This window comes from Felis catus, chromosome A2 (genome assembly GCF_018350175.1).
Source record: "Felis catus isolate Fca126 chromosome A2, F.catus_Fca126_mat1.0, whole genome shotgun sequence".
Classification (NCBI taxonomy): Eukaryota; Metazoa; Chordata; class Mammalia; order Carnivora; family Felidae; genus Felis; species Felis catus.
Window position 1 is genome coordinate 11,187,137 of NC_058369.1, and position 17,737 is coordinate 11,204,873.

The 17,737-nt window shown below is 49.4% G+C and overlaps 1 protein-coding gene across 1 annotated transcript; it reads left to right on the forward strand.

The window, feature by feature from the left end:
* Positions 1-8,045: 8,045 nt before the first annotated feature.
* CCDC105 (coiled-coil domain containing 105) lies at positions 8,046-17,434 on the forward strand. Its single transcript, XM_023246592.2, has 7 exons — positions 8,046-8,703; positions 9,592-9,696; positions 14,974-15,172; positions 15,564-15,730; positions 15,883-15,978; positions 16,073-16,186; positions 17,010-17,434. Exons 1-7 carry the CDS (start codon positions 8,134-8,136, stop codon positions 17,259-17,261), a joined length of 1,503 nt encoding a protein of 500 aa, XP_023102360.2. The 5' UTR covers positions 8,046-8,133; the 3' UTR covers positions 17,262-17,434.
* Positions 17,435-17,737: the final 303 nt, after the last annotated feature.

The window sequence follows — 17,737 nt, forward strand, 5'->3', positions numbered from 1 at the left end:
GCTCACACAGCTGGGAGAGGACAAGACTTCTCCTCTCTGGCTCTGTCATTGGAGCACCGAAAAGGTGCTTGCCATGTGCCCAAGTGACAGGGAATGCCACAGAGATCGATCAGGAGTAGGCAGGGAACCACAGACGAAAAGGACAGATACCATGATATCAACTTCCTAGAATGCCTTAACAGGTCACCACAAACTGGGGGCATTTAATCAACAGCAATGGTCTCTCACACTCCTGGAGACCAGAAGTCTGAAATCAAGGTGTTGGTGTTGGCAGGGTTACGCTTCCTCCAAGGCTCTAGGAGAGGATTCTTCCTTGCTTCTTCCAGTTTCTAGGGGTTACCAGCAAACACTGGCGTTCCTCAGCTTGTAGATGCATCATGCCAGTCTCCGCCTCCTTCTTTACATGGCCTAGTGTTTGTGTCTTCACATAGCCTTCCTGTAAAGACCTCTTCCATTGGACAGGGACCCATCCTATCCAGCATAATCTCATTGTACTTAACTAACTACATCCACGAAGACCTTATTTCCAAGTAAGGTCACGTTCACAGGTACCAGGGGTAGGGACATCAACATACCTTTGGCGGGGGGGGGGGGGGGGCAATTCAACCCTAACAGTAGGTAGAGCTCTTTATCGGTCCTGCTCCTCCCCTTTTTTGGGTTCCCCCACAAATGCAAAGGATGCTTGGGGGTTGGCTAGCCAGAACAGGAATGTCCATGGATTATTTCCAAGTGTGGCAGGACCACCATCATTCAGTCATTTAACAAACAAGCATGAAGGGTCTTCTCTGTGCCAGGAAACGTGAGTTAGGCAACGTGATTCAGTTATGACTACGACAGATGAGATCCTCATCAAGGAGCTGACATCTAGAGAAGGAGGTGAGTGAGAATCACAAACCAAAAGTGCTATGAAGAGAAGGAGGGCTACAGTGTGGCATGACAGTGTAATGCTTCCAATCAGATAGTCGAGGAAGGGCCCTTTGGGAAATAGTATTTGAACAGATACATAAAGGGTAAGAGAGAGTAAACCATATGAAAATACAGGAGAACATCCCAGAGGGAGAAGAACATTCCAGAGAGAGGGAAAGCGAGAGCAAAGACCACGAGACTACGGAAGCTCAGTGAGCCTGAGCAGAGCATGGCTGACCCTTCATGATTCAAGGACAGAGTGGCAGGATATGGGGAAGGAAAGGTGGACAGGAGCCAGATGGTAAGGAACTGGGACTTTGTAGAGCATGGTAAGAAATTTGGCTATTCTAAACTTAAGGTTCACCTCACTGAATCTACCCCCTTAGACTTAAAGCCATAGTCATCCTAACCTAACAAGTAATACCTAAATCCACTAATGTGAATGAGCTTTTCTAGGGAGAAGATGAGGAATGAGAAGTGAATGGAAGATGGAAACCGAATGTGTCAGTTAGCTATTGTTGTATAACAAATTATCCCAAAACTCAGCAGCTTAAGACAACACATATTTATTAAATGGGTTCTTGTGGATCAGGGCATAGCTTAGCTGAATCCATCAGCTCAGTCTCTCACCAGCCTGCAGACATGATGTTAGCTGGGGCTGCTATCTCTCCTCAAGGCTCGACTGGGAAAGAGTGTGCTTCTAGACTCACTCATGCGGTTCTCGGCAGGATTCAATCCCTTGTGGGTTATTGGACTGAGGGCTTCAGGTCACTGCTGGCTGAGAGCCAGGGATCCCTCAGTTCCTTGCCATCTGGGCTTCTCCATTTCTGAAAAAGTGAGCAAGACAAAAGCCATGATCTCTTTATAACCTAATTCAGAAGTGGCATCCTATCATTTTTGCCATATTGTAGTCATTAGAAGTGAGTTACTAGGCCCAGCTCACACTCAAAGGGAAGAGACTACACAAGGCATGAAGACCAAAATGTGGAGACCATTGGGGGCCACCTTCAAGGCTACCAAACTCACCTGAAGAACTCTACACTTGAGGGGTGGATGGCAGACAACCAGCCAGTGAAGGGCCAGGACCAGAGGCAAAAGGGGAAAGTGTGAACGAGTATGGGGGATGATTCACATGTCAGGTGGTTGATAATTTCCAATGCTACCTAGAGATCCAGTTGAATGGGACAGAAAAGAAACCCTGGAATTTGTCCATTGCAAGATGGCATTTCAGGGCACTGATGGGGACCAGAGTCATAGGGACCAGTCCGTATGCCTCACCAACAAGCATGGTCACCACCTTTGCAGGAGGTGACTGGGAAGAACCAGGAAGAACCTCCTCTCCCAGCCCCGGGGCTTCCCACTGTCTCCTGACACCTCCCCCCGGAGAGTGACCTCATTTCTCAAAGACAAAATTGATTCTAGGTCATATCCCCCTGGAACAAAAGACCAACTGATGTGATTATCTCCAAGAGAAAGGGGGGCACCTACTAAAAGTAGAACCTGGTGCCCCAGAAGGGAAGACATCGGGGAACCTAAAAAGGGATCTCTGATAATTACCTGCCAAAATTTCAGAGTGAAGGGCATCTCCATGTAATACCAAAGGAAAAAAAGAAAGCAAAGCCAGAAGTTTTAGAAGGTTCTCCTTCCTCATACACCCTGCAATTTCACACTATTTAATCCAAGGGCAAAATTCTGTCCCCCACTTGGAAGCACTTGGCAGGCAGAACAGGTGGTCCCAGCAAAGATGGCTACAAAAATCGGAGCTGCTGTAAAGCGTTCTTCATCATAAAAATCAGAGAGTTAATTTCAAAATATTATTCCCCATTGGGCTGAGTTAGAAATATGTGAACTTTGGTATGTTGGGAGGAGGGAGATGTGTCTAACCATAACTATATATATGGGAGGAGGAGTAGAGGGAAATACTGGAGTGAAATCAAAACAGGTTCACAACAGATCTCTCTGGATGATAAAATTATAGATGATTCTCATTCTCTTCATTATATTTTTCTGCATTTTACACGCTTTTACACAATGTGTACCTGTTACTTTCATAGCATAAAAACAGGCTTATTTGTTAGCTTAAGAGAGGTATTTGGGTTTGAAAAGTAATGAGAATTTTTCCTACCCCTCTGGTCATGTATATGAATGCTTCTGAGGCATTCTCTGGCTTTCATCATTTCTGCTCAGCCGCACATAGTTGAATTCTTGGAGACTGAGAGTTGACCCCAGCCGGGCTGCTATAACAAAATATCATAGACACGGTGGCTTATAAGCAACAGAAATCTATTTCTCACGGTTCTGGAGGCTAGGAAATCCAAGATCAATATGCCATTGGAGTCACTGTCTCATGAGGACTTCCTGGTTCATAGACAGCCAAATTCTCGCCTTGCCTTCACATGGAAGAAAGAGAAAGGGAGCTCTCTGGGGTCTCCTTCATAGGGCACCAATTTCATTTATAAGAGTTCCACCCTCATTACCTAATCACCTCTCCAAGGCCCCACCTCCTAATGCCATCACGTTGGGCATTAGGATTTTACATACAGACCCGTTTGGGATTAGCAGGTCCCAACCAAGGCTGTGACCAACAGGCTTTGAAAGCAGAGCAGACGACAGTTCACTCATTTCTCAAACACACGCATATATGTGTCGGGCTACTGGAAAGTATCCATCAGAGCCAGGAACTAGAGATGAGTTTTAGAAGTTGATAATAGTCACGCTCGGGTCAGAGGATGAAAATGAGAAGTTGGCGGACTGAGCACTGAACCGCAGAACGCACCGATGTCAAAGTTGAAACAATGGTGCTATGCATTAGGAGTGTGTTGGCCCCAACGGGTTGAGCCAATAAAAAGCCGGAATGGAACAGACCACACCCCGACTCATGGCCCTGATGAATTAATTCCACCAGAGGCGCTTGAGCCCAAATCCTCCATACGTGGCCGGGCGCAAGAAAGCTTCCACGGGTGTCCCACAGGTAGTTGGGCAGGAACAGTGCCCAACAGAAGTGCTCTGTACGTCAGGCAGCAAAACAACCCAGTACAACCCTCTGGCTGGGAAAACAGAAGCACTAAATGAACAAAGCAAAGGTTGGGTACAGCATGTTGTCCCAAGTGGACTGTCCCCCTGGGTCTTTGTGAAGCCCTCTCTGCCTCTCTTGGTATTACAATAGCCCATTCATCTATTCACTCAATTAATAAACATGAAAAGTAAGCAGTTGCACGGGGCGCCTGGGTGTCTCAGTCGGTTAAGCATCCGACTTGGGCTCAGGTCATGATCTCACGGTTCGTGGGTTCGAGCCCCGCGTCCGGCTCTGGGCTCAGGTCATGATTTCACGGTTCGTGGGTTCGAGCCCCGCGTCCGGCTCTGTGCTGACAGCTCGGAGCCTGGAGCCTACTTCAGAGGCTGTGTCTCCCTCTCTCTCTCTCTGCCCTCCCCCACTCGTGCTCAGTCTCTCTCTCCAAAATAAATGAACATTAAATTTTTTTAAAGTAAGCAATTGCATCATGCTTATTCTCTGTCAACCACAATCTTAAGGTGTTTTCTCTCTCTCTCCTTTTTAATGTTTATTTATTTATTTTGATAGAGAGAGAGAGAGAGCAGGGGTGGGGCAGACAAAGAGGCTGCACTGGCAGTGCAGAGCCCGATGTGGGGCTCAATCCCACAAACCTTGACATCCTGACCTGATCTGAAATCAAGAATCAGACGCTTGACCGACTGAGCCACCCAGGTGTCCCTAAGCTCTTTTCTCATATTAACTCATTTAATCCATGCCACGATCCTATTATCCTAGTCAACAGATGAGGAAACGGAGGCACGGAGAAGTAAGGGACTTGCCCAAGGTCACACAGAAAGTGTCTGAATCATAAGATGAACCCAAGTCATCCAGCTCCAGAGTCTTGACCATGGCGCTATCCTGACTCTAGTGAAGATCTGTTGTGCAGACACCATTGGGCCCAGCGACTACGCTAAACCCACATTCCTGTAGGTCCTGGACACAAGCCTCCATTGCTGAAGATTACCTGCCTCCATTGCTTCCTGGTGACCCTGCTGGGTCTCCAGCATGGCCGGACTGGGAGGCTTTGGTTGACTGTCTTACTCCTCCCCATTACTGAATGGGTCCTTTGTTTTTGCAAAGCCAGGGTCATTCATTCCTTCTTCATCCTTACGCCTCTGAATCACTTAACAAGAAAATACACACTCAGCCCTTCACTCACATATTCATTTAATAATAAATGTTTACTGAGTGCTTAATATGAGCCACAATCTGTACTTGATCCTGGGTACGGTAGCATATAAGAGAGGAAAGGTCACTACCCTCCTAAAACTCACAGCCTGATGGGCAAAATGAAAAAAGGAGAAAAGAAAAAAATCAGGGGCGCCTGGGTGGCTCAGTCGGTTGAGCGACCGACTTCAGCTCAGGTCATGATCTCACAGTTTGTGAGATTCAAGTGAGTTTGTGAGTTCAAGCCCCGCGTCGGGCTCTGTGCTGACAGCTCAGAGCCTGGATCCTGCTTCCGATTCTGTGTCTCCCTCTCTCTCTCTGCCCCTCCCCCACTCATGCTCGGTCTCTCTCTGTCTCAGAAATAAATAAACATTAAAAAAAAAATTTTTAGATAACAAATTAAATGTCCATCAATGGATAGACAAAATTCTGGCATATAAATATAATGGAACTTGGTCATAAAAAGAAATGAAACACTGGTACATGGTACAGCATGGACAAACCTTGAAATCATTGTGCTAAGAGAAAGAGGAAAGACACAAAGGGTCACAGCGTACGATTAATTTACATGAAATATGAGAACAGGCAAATCCATGGAGACAGAAAGGAGACTAGTGTTTGCCCCGAGCTGGTGGGGGGGGGGGGGAGCTCAAATGGGAAGTGACTGCTGATGGGTATGGGGTTTTACGTGGGGGATGATGAAAATGCTTTGGACCTAGATAGAGCTGGCGGTGACACAACATCATAAATATACTACTAAATGCCTCTGAATTGTGCACGTTAACATCATTAGTTTTATTTATGAGAATTTCATCTCCAAAAAAAAAAGGAAACAAATAAAATGATCACAGCCTATGATTGCCATCCATTCTTTCATCACATGTGTTTGAGAACCTACTATATGCCATGAGCTACGCTGGGCACTTGAGAGGAAGGTTCTTTCTAGGATTGGGGGAGGGGGCGGATTCTAAAGTAAATAAATGGATAAGAGGCTTTCAGGTAGTGATGAGTGACACCATATGAAGCCTGTAAACCTAAGAGAGCTACTTTTGAGCAAGTAGTCCAGGAAGACCCGTCTAAGAGGTGAGACCTCCATGAGGGACACCAAGAACCAAGCCAGGCAAAATCTTAAGGGAAAGAGATCAAACCAAAAGATAACAGCAAATGCAAAGGCCCTGGGGTAGGAACTAGCATGATGTGTTGGAGGAATACAAAGACAGCCAGGGAGACTGGGGCACAGTTAGTGGACCTGGGGGTGGGAGGTAGCAGACGAGTTAGTTCAGGGAAGTGAGAAAAGCCAGATCACGCAGAGCCTGGTGAGTAAAGAGTTTGGACTTTATTCTAAGTACCACGGGGTTCACTGAAGGGCTTTAAGTAAGAAAAGGATGTGCTCTAGTGTAAAACGTAGTGCTGGCCGTGGTGTGGAGAATGAATCTCAGGAAGCGGGTATAGGCAGAGGGATCATGTGATGAGGGTTGATGACGGCAGTGAGACTAAGAATGTTGGCGGTAGCAGCGGAAGATCCCATTGGGGATAAATTTTGAAGATAGGGCTGGCAGAACTTGTGGATGGGTTGGATGCAGACATGAAAAAGTAAGGAAGCTGCAAAGTTTTTAACATAAGCGACTGGGGGGGCTGGAGGGCCAGCTATCAAGTCAAGCAAAACTAGTGGAGGGAAAGACTGGGGCGATGCATCAAAAGTTTGGCTTGGGACCTGGCGAGTTTGGGGTGCCTACCAAATGCTCAAGTAAACAGGCCACTGCTAGAAAGAAACAAAGGAGGTGACGCAATGGAGAACTGTGGGGGAGGCGTGGAGGGCAGCCGTCTCTTCTTTCTTCCCCAGACTGGAACCTGCTTCCTATGTTGAAGGAAATCTACATCAGCTGCGTCTCCGTAGGAGCTAACGTTCTCCATTCTGCCCTTGAAACAAGAGTCTCAGGGCCAGCGCACTCTCCTGGCTTCCCTTGCAGCTGGGGCATGGCCACGTGACACAGGCTCAACCAATTAGATGCAGCCAGCTTACACCCTGGGAACCAGAAAGGTGGAGAGGCAGGTGCCATGGAGAACTGACTGGTGGGGGGCTACCTCCAGCAGCAGCCTCCAAGATAGACCACACAGCTGAACGGTTCTGCAGTGGTAGGCGCCACGTGTCTTATTGTTGTTGTTATTGTTGGTTTGGGGGGAGGCGGTTGGTTTTGGTTTGGGGCTGTTTGTTTGTTTGGATTTGGGCTGTGATTCTGACTGTATGGCCATCTTTTCTGTTTCTCTGGATTGCACCAAAAAGTCCTGAGCGGTGGGAAAGAGTAGAGCTGAGATATGGTACTAAGGAGCGAGCCTTTTGGGGCACCTGGGTGGCTCCGTTGGTTAAGCAGCCGACTTCAGCTCAGGTCATGCTCTCACGGTTGGTGAGTTCGACCCCCGGGTCTGGCTCTGTGCTGACAGCTCAGAGCCTGGAACCTGCTTCAGATTCTGTGTCTCCCTCTCTCTCTGCGCCTCCACCGCTTGTGCTCTGTCTCTCTCTCAAAAACAAATAAACTTTTTTTTAACTTTTTTAAGGAAAGAGCCTTTTAAGATAGTGATAGTTGAGCTCGGTTCTGAAGACTGGAAAAGAGCCAGCCCTGGGAGGGAAGGACAGGCAAAGGAGGATGCCACCCGGAAGGAACAGCGAATCCGAGGCTTTGACAAGGCGGGAAAGAGCTTAGCGCGTCCCAGCAGCTGGAAGGAGGCCTGTGTTGCTGGAGGGAAGAAGCGCCAGCGAGAGAGGCGCTAGATGAGGCCGGCTTCCCGCAGGAGCCAGGATGCCAAGGCACCCCGGCCAAGTTCCAAAGCAAAGACTCCATCCGCGCCTCTCTCCAGCCTTTCCCCTCCCCCACTGCCGGAACTGCGCGCTGTTGCCACCGTCGCCATGGTGATGGGCACTCTGTTTCACTCCCCGTTCGGGCCAGGAGCGAGCGGCGCGTCTTTGGGAGTCCCTGCCTCTCCCCGTGGGAAGACACGAAGCCGGGACCATGCCCGTGCTGATCCCCCCAGCCGAGCGCAGCCAGGACCCGCGCGTTGGGGCTCCGGCGTGGCGCCAGGCGGCCACGGCCACCCTGCAGAAGGCGCGCCAGCTGACCGACCGCTGCGAGCAGGAGGCGGTGACCATGTGGCAACCCGAGGACAGCGTGCGGGAGCCGCACGTGGCGCGCCACCTCTGCCGCGCCGCCTACAACCTGCCCTGGCGCTTCCGCGTGGAGATGCTCGCGGGCGGCGGCACCGTGGAGAAGCCGCCGCCGGGCGAGGGCGTCACGCTGTGGAAGGGCAAGGTGAAGCCCCCCGCCTGGCACGCCCGCCTGCCGCTGCCCCTGCACCGCGACGCCCGGGCCCTGCAGAGCGCCGAGGTGGTGCTCGCGCACGCGCGCGGGGCGCGCCTCGCCGCCGCCCGCCTGTGTCGCGCGCAGCACCAGGTCAATGGGCAGCTGTGGCTGCTGCAGCGCCAGCGCGAGGCCACCGACCGCGGGCTCGCCCAAGTCCGCAAAGGCCTGCTTATTAACCAGCAGAGCAGCAAGCTTCGGGGCTACCGGCCCAAGTCTGAGAAGGTGGGACGCTGCCCCCCCCCCCCCCCCCCCCCCACCCCACCCCAGGCCCAGTGTCAAAGCCCGAGGCCTCCGATCCCAGGTAGATGCTCGGCCTGAGAAAACCTCTCCCCGTAGAGAGAACCCCCACCTCCACCCCAGGAGTAAGGGCAACAGAAGATGAGGACACCCCCCAAGACGGGGTGCCTCGATTCTGAGCCCAGAAGGTGAGGCCCTCCCGTGGGCGTGAGACCCTCAAAGCCCAGTGAAAACACATCCAAAGCCCCACACACACCTCGCTGAGGACAGTAGGTGATGTAAACCCACCCCAAACCCCCACCCCACCCCCAGCCCCGCTGAGGACAGTAGGTGATGTCCTGGTCCCAACCCTTGAAACTCTCCTCAAAATGTTTTTTTTTTTTTAAGCCCCAGTCCTCCCCACCACAGCCTCCGAGAGTGAGAACCCCTCCCCTGGCCTCATCTGGGGAGAAAGGAACAGGTCCTGCTTACAGGTTGAGACCCTCAAACTCTGAGTCCTTGCACCTGGGAGTCACATCCCCAGCCAGAGAAAGAGCGAGACCCCCTAGTCTCAGCCCTGGTGACGTCCTCCCCGTAAAGTGAAACACAGACCCTCACCCCAAAAGTGGGGAACATTCCAGCCTCCCCAGGGGATGACGAGACCCCACGGAGAAGCTCCCACCTCCACCCTCTAAAGGGTAAGACACCCCACCCGGTGACAGCCCCCTGAAAGAATAAAGCCTTCTCAGAGAGATTCCCAATGGGCAAGAGCACCCCCAACTCCATTCTCCAAACCGAGAGCTTACGAACTTGGCAAACCCTCTCCTACCCTGGAAGGAGAAATCTCCGTCCAGCCCTCTCAAAGGTGTGAGAGAGTCTCTCCTTGTCTGCTAGGTCCCTGACAAAGCTGACAGTATGCTTACCTGGGAGAAGGAGGAGCTTAAGAGCATGAAGAGGAAGATGGAAAGAGATATGGAAAAATCCGAGGCCCTGCTCAAGGTTGGGAATACCTCAGGTCAAGTTAAGAGGGCTGCAGGTGGATCCAAACGGGTGAACTGCTCCGACCTTGGGGACCGTAGCCACAGCAAACCCTCAATCCACACCCCTGCCCACCCTAACCTGACATTCACTGTATTTCCACTTTGTGAAGTGGGGAAACTGAGGCTCTGAGAGATGGAGTTGGGCCTCGGAATAACAATGAACACCCCTTCTGAGCCGAGCCCTGTGCAGTCACTGAGCTAACATCTTAAAACACTCCTGTGAAATAGAAACGATGATCCCCTCATTAGAGACAGGAAAACTGAGGCTCGGAGAGACACAGACTCAACCAAGGCACAGGGCTAGCCAGTGGCAGGGCTGTGGGTCAAGCTCAGGTGTCTTTTTGCTTCCATCTTTATCAAGATATAATTGACAATTTATTTTTTTTTATTTAAAGGTTTTTTTTTAACGTTTATTTATTTTTGAGACAGAAAGAGAGCATGAACAGGGGAGGGTCAGAGAGAGAGGGAGACAGAATCTGAAGCAGGCTCCAGGCTCTGAGCTGTCAGCACATAGCCCGACGCGGGGCTCGAACCCACGAACTGTGAGATCGTGACCTGGGCTGAAGTCGAACACTTAACCGACTGAGCCACCCAGGCGCCCCTAATTGACAACTTAAAATTGTATATATTCAAGGTGTACAACTTGATGATTTGATAATGGTCTGGTTTCTCTTCAGAGCGCATAAATCTTTCGCCTCTTACAACTTGATGATTTGATATATGTAGACATTGTGAAATAATCACCATAGTCAAGGTAGTTAACATATCCATCACCTCACATACTTACCTTTATGTATGTGTGGGAGAACACTGAAGATCTAAACTCTTAGCAAATTTCAATTATAAAATGCGATATTGTTCTCTATAGTCACATTGTTCTATATTAGATCTCCAAACTTAAGCATCTTGCATCGCTGAAACTTTGTGCCCCTTGACCAACATTTCCCCCATTTCTCCCTCCCCCCAGGGCCCGGAAACCACCATTCTATGCTCTGCTGCCATGCATCTGACTATTTTAGATTCCACATATAAGTGAGATCTTTTTGCATCTGGTTTATTTCATTCAGCGTAATAATGAACCTCCAGGCTCATCTATGTTGTCATAAATGGCAAGATGTCCTTTTTCAAGGCTGAATAATATTCTGTTGCATATATAATATTATATACATATTATATTATCTATCATGTATTATACTATTGTTATATATTATTAATATATGATGTTAATATTATAAAACATTGATTATTATCTTAGTATTTTATATAATTTATAATATGTATATTATATATTACATTACATATTAATATAGTCTATAACAATATACTATATATTGTATGCTATATACTATATATTATAGCATATAAACTATATAATATATGCTATATATATTAATATGCCATATCTTATGTACTGTAATACAATACATAATACATAGCATGTATAATATATAATATATATTATTAAGTATCTTTTTAATATATATTAACTATGATTATATCATTATATAATATTATGATTATATAATTGTTATTATAAATTTTATAAAGCTTACATATGATATAATATAATTATAATATTATAATATTATATAATAAATAATATGTTTATATAATTATATTATATTATATTATTATATTACATTTACATAATTATATCATTATACAATTATATATTATATCATTTATATAACATAATTTCTATATATGATATGTGTAAATATACAACATATTGTAAAATATTACATGTTATAATATATTCTATATTACATAATTATTTTATATATTATAGTATATTATGATATCAATGTTTTGATTATAATACATCAATATTATATAATTAATATGATAATAGTATATATATCACATTGTTCCTTATTCACTAACCTATCAACAGACATTTAGATTGTTTTCATGTCTTGGCTATTGTAAGTAATGCTGAAATGAACATGGGAGTGCCGATATCTCTTTGAGATGCTGATTTTCTTTGGATATATACCCAGAAGTGGGAGAACCACCTTGTGAGTCAGCTCAGATGTCTTGAGCCTAGCTCTTTACATGTAATATGTGCTCAATCTTTGCCACCTCCAGCCAGAGACGGTCTCTCACTACATCCTTCACTCTTGCAACAAGGGTTTCTTTATGAGGGCACTAATGAAGACGAAAAGGCAGCCAGGTTTGATGGAACCCTTGGGACCAGTTAAAGTTAGCTAGTAACTTGTGTGTGCTTTTGACTCATGTATTTAACAACTATTAATCCAGTACCCCGGTGTCTGGGTACCATGCTTGGCACTGAAGACAAAGTAATGAAGAGGACAGAGACGGCCTTGCCCTCAGAGTTCACATTACAAGGACATTCAAATAAGGGACAGACCAGGGTCCTGGGTGAGGTTGGGAGAGGAAATTTAAGAGCTGGTTGCACCACTATCCGTGGTGCTGAACCTTAGCTGTGCTCACCCACCACACCCCCAGGCCAGGGTCATATTCTTTTAAATCTGGTGAGTCCTGAAAAATCCTTTGAGAAAGTCTGAAACTGACAAGGGAGAAGACCCTGAGGTTGGCCCCAGTAGGGAAGGGTTTGCAAGAGAGAAAGGTGAATGGAGAGGTGGGAGAAAAAAAAAACAGAGATGGAAATTGAGAAGGGCCACTGGAGAGGCCTAATGTACCTATTTCTGGAGAAAAATGCTTACATCCAAACAGACCTGTTTCAACTTAAGGTAATGAATTCAAATTGGCACTCAGAACCTTCCCAGGGATCTCACTGCATGTGTCTAGAAGGTTTGTTGTCCCACTGGGCAAGTTATTTCATTCTTTCTCTTCCTTCAGACCTCTCCATTCCTGCTTTCCTCATTCTCAATGAATGACCCCAACTCATGGGAGTCACTGAAGGGAACCTCATTATTCCTCTGCCAATGCTGTAATTCCGTCTACCTCTGCACCCACCTTCTCCCCGTTCTCCTGTACCACCAATATTTCCATCTTCGTTGGATCATTCTCACCAGTGAACGAATGGGGAATTATTCTCTAACAAGAACAGATCTGTTTGGGATAATAAAAAAAAAAATTTCTGGAAACGGACAGAGGTGGTGGGTACACATTAATGTCACTGAACTGTGCACTTAAAATGGTTAAAATGGAAAATTTTGTTATGTCTGTTTTACAATACAAAACAAAACAAAAACAAAACCCTCTAGATCCCATGCTCCCCTCCAGGTAATCCCCATTTCTCTGATCCACTCACTAACCAGTCTTGTCTGCATATATTGACCCTGTCATTTCTTTTTTTTAATGTTTATTTATTTTTGAGAGAGACAGAGAAACAGAGAATGAGCAGGGGAGGGGCAGAGAGAGGGAGGCAGAATCAGCAGCGGGCTCCAGGCTCTGAGCTGTCAGCACAGAGCCCAGTGCAGGACTCGAACTCAAGAACCTCAAGATCATGACCTGAGCCAAAGTCGGACGCTTGACTGAGCCACCCAGGCACCGCAACCCTGTCACTTTTGGGGGGCAGGAATTGGACTGGCTTTCCCCACTGCATCCGCACTCTCTAATACACTGCCCAGCATACACGAGGGGCTTGATGAATATTTGAATTAATGAATGAAAGACTTTTTAAATCTATTTTTTACTCAAATGGCTGAATCCCAAAGATACAATATTCAACAAAAGAAGCTAGACATAAAGTACACATGGTATGGTTCCATTTATATAAAGTTCTAGATTTCAAAAGCAAATTTCTTTGAAGAACCAGATAGTAAATATTTTAGGTTTTGCGTGAAATGCAGTCTCTATCACAACTACTCAATTAGGCCAGTGTAGGGGCACCTGGGTCATGATCAGGTCATGATCTCACAGTTTGTGAGTTCGAGCCCCGCATCGGGCTCTCTGCTGTCAGCACAGAGCCTGCTTCAAATCCTCTGTCCCCCTCTCTCTCTGCTCCTCCCTGCTGGCACTCTCTCTCTCTGTCAAAAATTTAAAAATATATATATTTTTTTAAAAAATTAGGGCATTAAAGAGGCACTCGTTGGGATGAGCACTGGGTGTCGTATGGAAACCAATTCGACAATAAATCATATTAAAAATATTAAATAAATAAGGGGATAATTTAATTTAAAAAATTAAAAATTAAAAAAAAATTAGGTCAGTGTAGCACAAAACAGCCAGAGACAACACGTACATGAATAAGTGCAGCTGTATTCCAATAAAGTTTTAGTTACAAAGAGAGGCAGCCAGTCCATAGGCTGTAGCTTATGGACATCTTAAGAAACAGGCAAGGGGCGCCTGGGTGGCTCAGTCAGTTAAGCATCCAACTCTTGGTTTCGGCTGAGGTCATGATCTCACGGCTTCTTCATGGGTTCAAGCCCCACATCAAGCTCTGTGGTGGCAGTGCAGAGCCTGCTTGGGATTCTCTCCCTGCCCCTCCCCAACTTGTGCTGTCTCTGTCTCTCTCAAAATAAATAAACTTAAAAAAAAAAAAAGAAAAAAGAAAGAAAGAAACAGGCAAAACTAATCTGCAGGGCAGCTTAGAGGAGAAGATGGTAGGGGCGCCAGGAACATTTCTGGGATGATGGCAATATTCTATATTTTGATGAGGGTGGTGTTTAGATAAGTGGATATAACTTAAATAGCCTGCAAGTATCAAAGAAATGCGATATACTTCATTTTATAATGGTGGAAGAAGGGTTTGGGTGGGAGGAGGAGTTCAGATAGATGTTGGTGGGGGAGATACTCTGAGGACAGCGGAGGGCTCCTGGTACTAATTAGAGCAAAGGAGGAGAGACCCTGAGGCTAGGGGAGGGGATCAGCCCTGAATGTAGCTGGGGAGCAAAGGGCTGATACAGGAAGACTGTTGGTGTAGATATAGCCAGTGCGATCTCTCCTTTATAGATGGGCAGTGGATGGGGGGAGGGGCTTTCTTGGGGTGCCAGAGCAAAGCCAGGCACAGAACCCAAGAAGAGAATGACACCTAGGACAGGGAAGCTACCACCAGCCCCTACTGCTCTTCCCCTCTCCACCCTGGGATCACTGAAGGCTTCTGGACAGGGGAGGGGGTGCGGGGAGGGTCTGAACTTCCCCTTGGAAATCAATTCTTCCCGCCTTCAGCGGAGTACTGGAGAGGGTCCCGGTTGGAGGTGGCAACGCTTTGCAGCCTCCAGCGGGGAAATCGCTTCCCGCCGCCTCTCCCAACCTCCCAGCTCACTCTCTGCCTTTTTCTCTGCTCCCTCTGCTTCCTCGTTCCCAGGCCCTGGCCTCCTGCCGCGACACTCTGGCCTTCTGCTGTAAGGAGAGGCTCCAAGCTGTGGACCTTATGAACCAGCCTCTGGATAAGGTTCTGGAGCAGGCTGGCCGCCACTCCTGGGTGAACCTCTCCCGCATCCCTTCCCCGAGCTCTCAGGGCCAAAAAACGCCGCCTCCAGACCCTGTGGGCACCTATACCCCAGGTAGGCCTCCACAGAAAGGAGTGCACTGCAGTAGGTACCCTCGGGTGCCCACTCCTCCTCCACTGCTCAGCCACTGCCATCTCTGGGGAATTGCCCCCCTAGTGAGGGGGGCTGAGAGCTCATCTCCACTGAGCCCACGTTCTTGATTAGCTCTTCACGCCCACTCCTGCTTCCCACACACTCCTGCGTGTGAGCACTCACTCAGTCAGTCCCGGACACTACTTCTACGAACTCCTCCCCTGGACTTTGTCCAGGTCCTTCAATAAAGTCCCCTCGCCCAGGGCCCAACACAACCTGAACATAGAGGAGGGGGGCTCAGAGAGCCAGGGTCGCCAGGGTCCGGGAAAAGGAGGCCTTGACTCTCCAACGAGTGTCCCCACGCCGCCCGCAGAGTGCGCCACGGCGCTGTACGAAGCCAAGCGACTGTTGATGGAGTCCAAGGACACCTTGCTGGAAATGGCAAAGAACGAGGAGGACATCCGGGCGCAGCAACATCAGATAAGCGATCGCGTGTGCGCCTTGTTGGCACAGAAGATGCGGGAGACCTTGGAGCTGAAGGTGGGCACGGCGGATGCGACTGCCCATTGCGGGGGGGGGGGGGGGGGGGGGAGGGGCTAGGATGGACCACGCGGGACTACAGGGGGGGAGGGGCGCGGGAGCAGAGGAGCCAGGAAGCCACTGTGATCCCCCTGTGCTCCCACCCCACCCAGGAAAGAATGAATATGACCTTAGGACTAATGCGGGGAACTATCCAGCGGTGCACGAAATTCAACCAGGAAATGTACATCACTCACGGCCTCATCAAGGTGGGTTTTGGCGCCAGACCGTGCGGGGTGGGACCGGGGTCGCTCGCCAGGCCGGCCCAGGGGCCTCACTGCCCCGCACACCGCACTCCGCCAGGGTCCTCTGTCAAAACGTCACCTGGAGACCCGAGAGAAGCTGGACAGACCCCTGGTTCGCGTGTACCAGAGACACGTGGGCACCCAGCTGCCCGAAGCCACGCGCCTCGCCCAGGTATGCTCCTGCGTGGCCCCCTCCGCGCCTTCCCGCCCTCTGCAGGTGCAGCCGCATCCCGATGGTACTGCTGCCCCAAGCACACCTGACCCAGGTAAGACCCCCTCACCCAGGGCTGTCAGTCCTTCAGCTCGGGGAGGAGGCCCTCCGGTACCCACACCTGTCTCAGAAAAAGTGCCCTCCTGAGCATTGGGTGTTGTATGTTGTGTGTGTGTGTGTGTGTGTGTGTGTACAGAGAGAGAGAGAGAGAGAGAGAGAGAGAGAGAGAGAAAGTGCCCTCAATCTCTGCCCGCCTCACCCCCTCTTTTTTTTTTAAATATAATTTATTGACAAATTGGTTTCCATACAACACCCAGTGCTCATCCCAATAGGTGCCCTCCTCAATGCCCATCGCCCACTTTCCCCTCTCCCTCCCCCCCCCCCCCCATCAACCCTCAGTTTGTTCTCAGTATCCAAGAATCTCAGTAAGGCCCTCTCTCAGCCTAGCTGCTTCAGGCACGCCCGCCCAGAGGCTCCCCACCTCCCAGGTCCCAGCCGCCCCTGCCCCTCGCTCTCCGGGTGCGTCCCCTTCTCCATCCCCTGCCTGTTTCCGATTCCCTTTCCAGCATTTCTGGCCCCAGTGTGTGCCCCCCTCCCTCCGATCTCTTCGAGCCCCTTCCCAGGAGGGGACCTCCCGCAGGCACGCGTGGCCCAGGTGTGCCCTTGCCCTTCGGAGGCCCGCCCCTTCCTAGAGGTGTGCTCCTTTCACACCCGCACCCGGCCCGGGCGGGTTCGCCCACCCCAGACAGTGCCCAGCTCCCAGCTCGGTCCCCGCACCCCCCAGGGCACTGAGAAGCTGCAGCGCCACATCTCGCGCGTGGAGAAAAACCTGCAGGAGCTGCTCGCCACGCGCCAGAACCTCGCCCGAAGCCTCAAGTGCAAGAGGATCGGGTACGAAGTGGACCTGAACGTGGTGCGCCTGCGCCTGCGCCAGGGGCACCCGCGCGTGTACCACCAGCAGGCGCAGCGCCTGGTCAACGACTGGGACCCGCGCACGCCGCCGCCGCGCGCGGAGTCCAGCGCCCCCGCCAAGTGACAGGCGGGCCCTCTGCCCCGGCCGGCCATCCGGCGCGTTTCTGCCTGCCGGGGCCTGCGGAGCAGAGACTGGACGGCTCCGTGGCCCTCCCTCCCTGCCTCTCGCCTGACCTGCCTTCCCTCTAAGCATCCTCTAGCAGAACTATAATTAAAAAGGACACTGATTACCACGTATGAGGCACCTACTGTATATCACTCACTTACCCTACACCACCTGATGGGCAGTGTATGCTGGGAGTTAACAGGCTGGACTGGGGCTCCAGATTTCCGGGGCGAATTCGAATCGCAGCCCCCCAAACTCAAGCTGTGCGGCCTTGGGCAAGTCCCTGCCCCCCTCTCTGGCCTCAGTGTCTTCACCTGTAAAACGGAGAGGATTACAGCACCCATCTCAAAGGCTTGTAGGAAGGATAGATGAGTCCGTGTGTGATGCCTGTGAGAACGGTAACTGCCCAATGTTACCCCGCGGATAAGCGGACG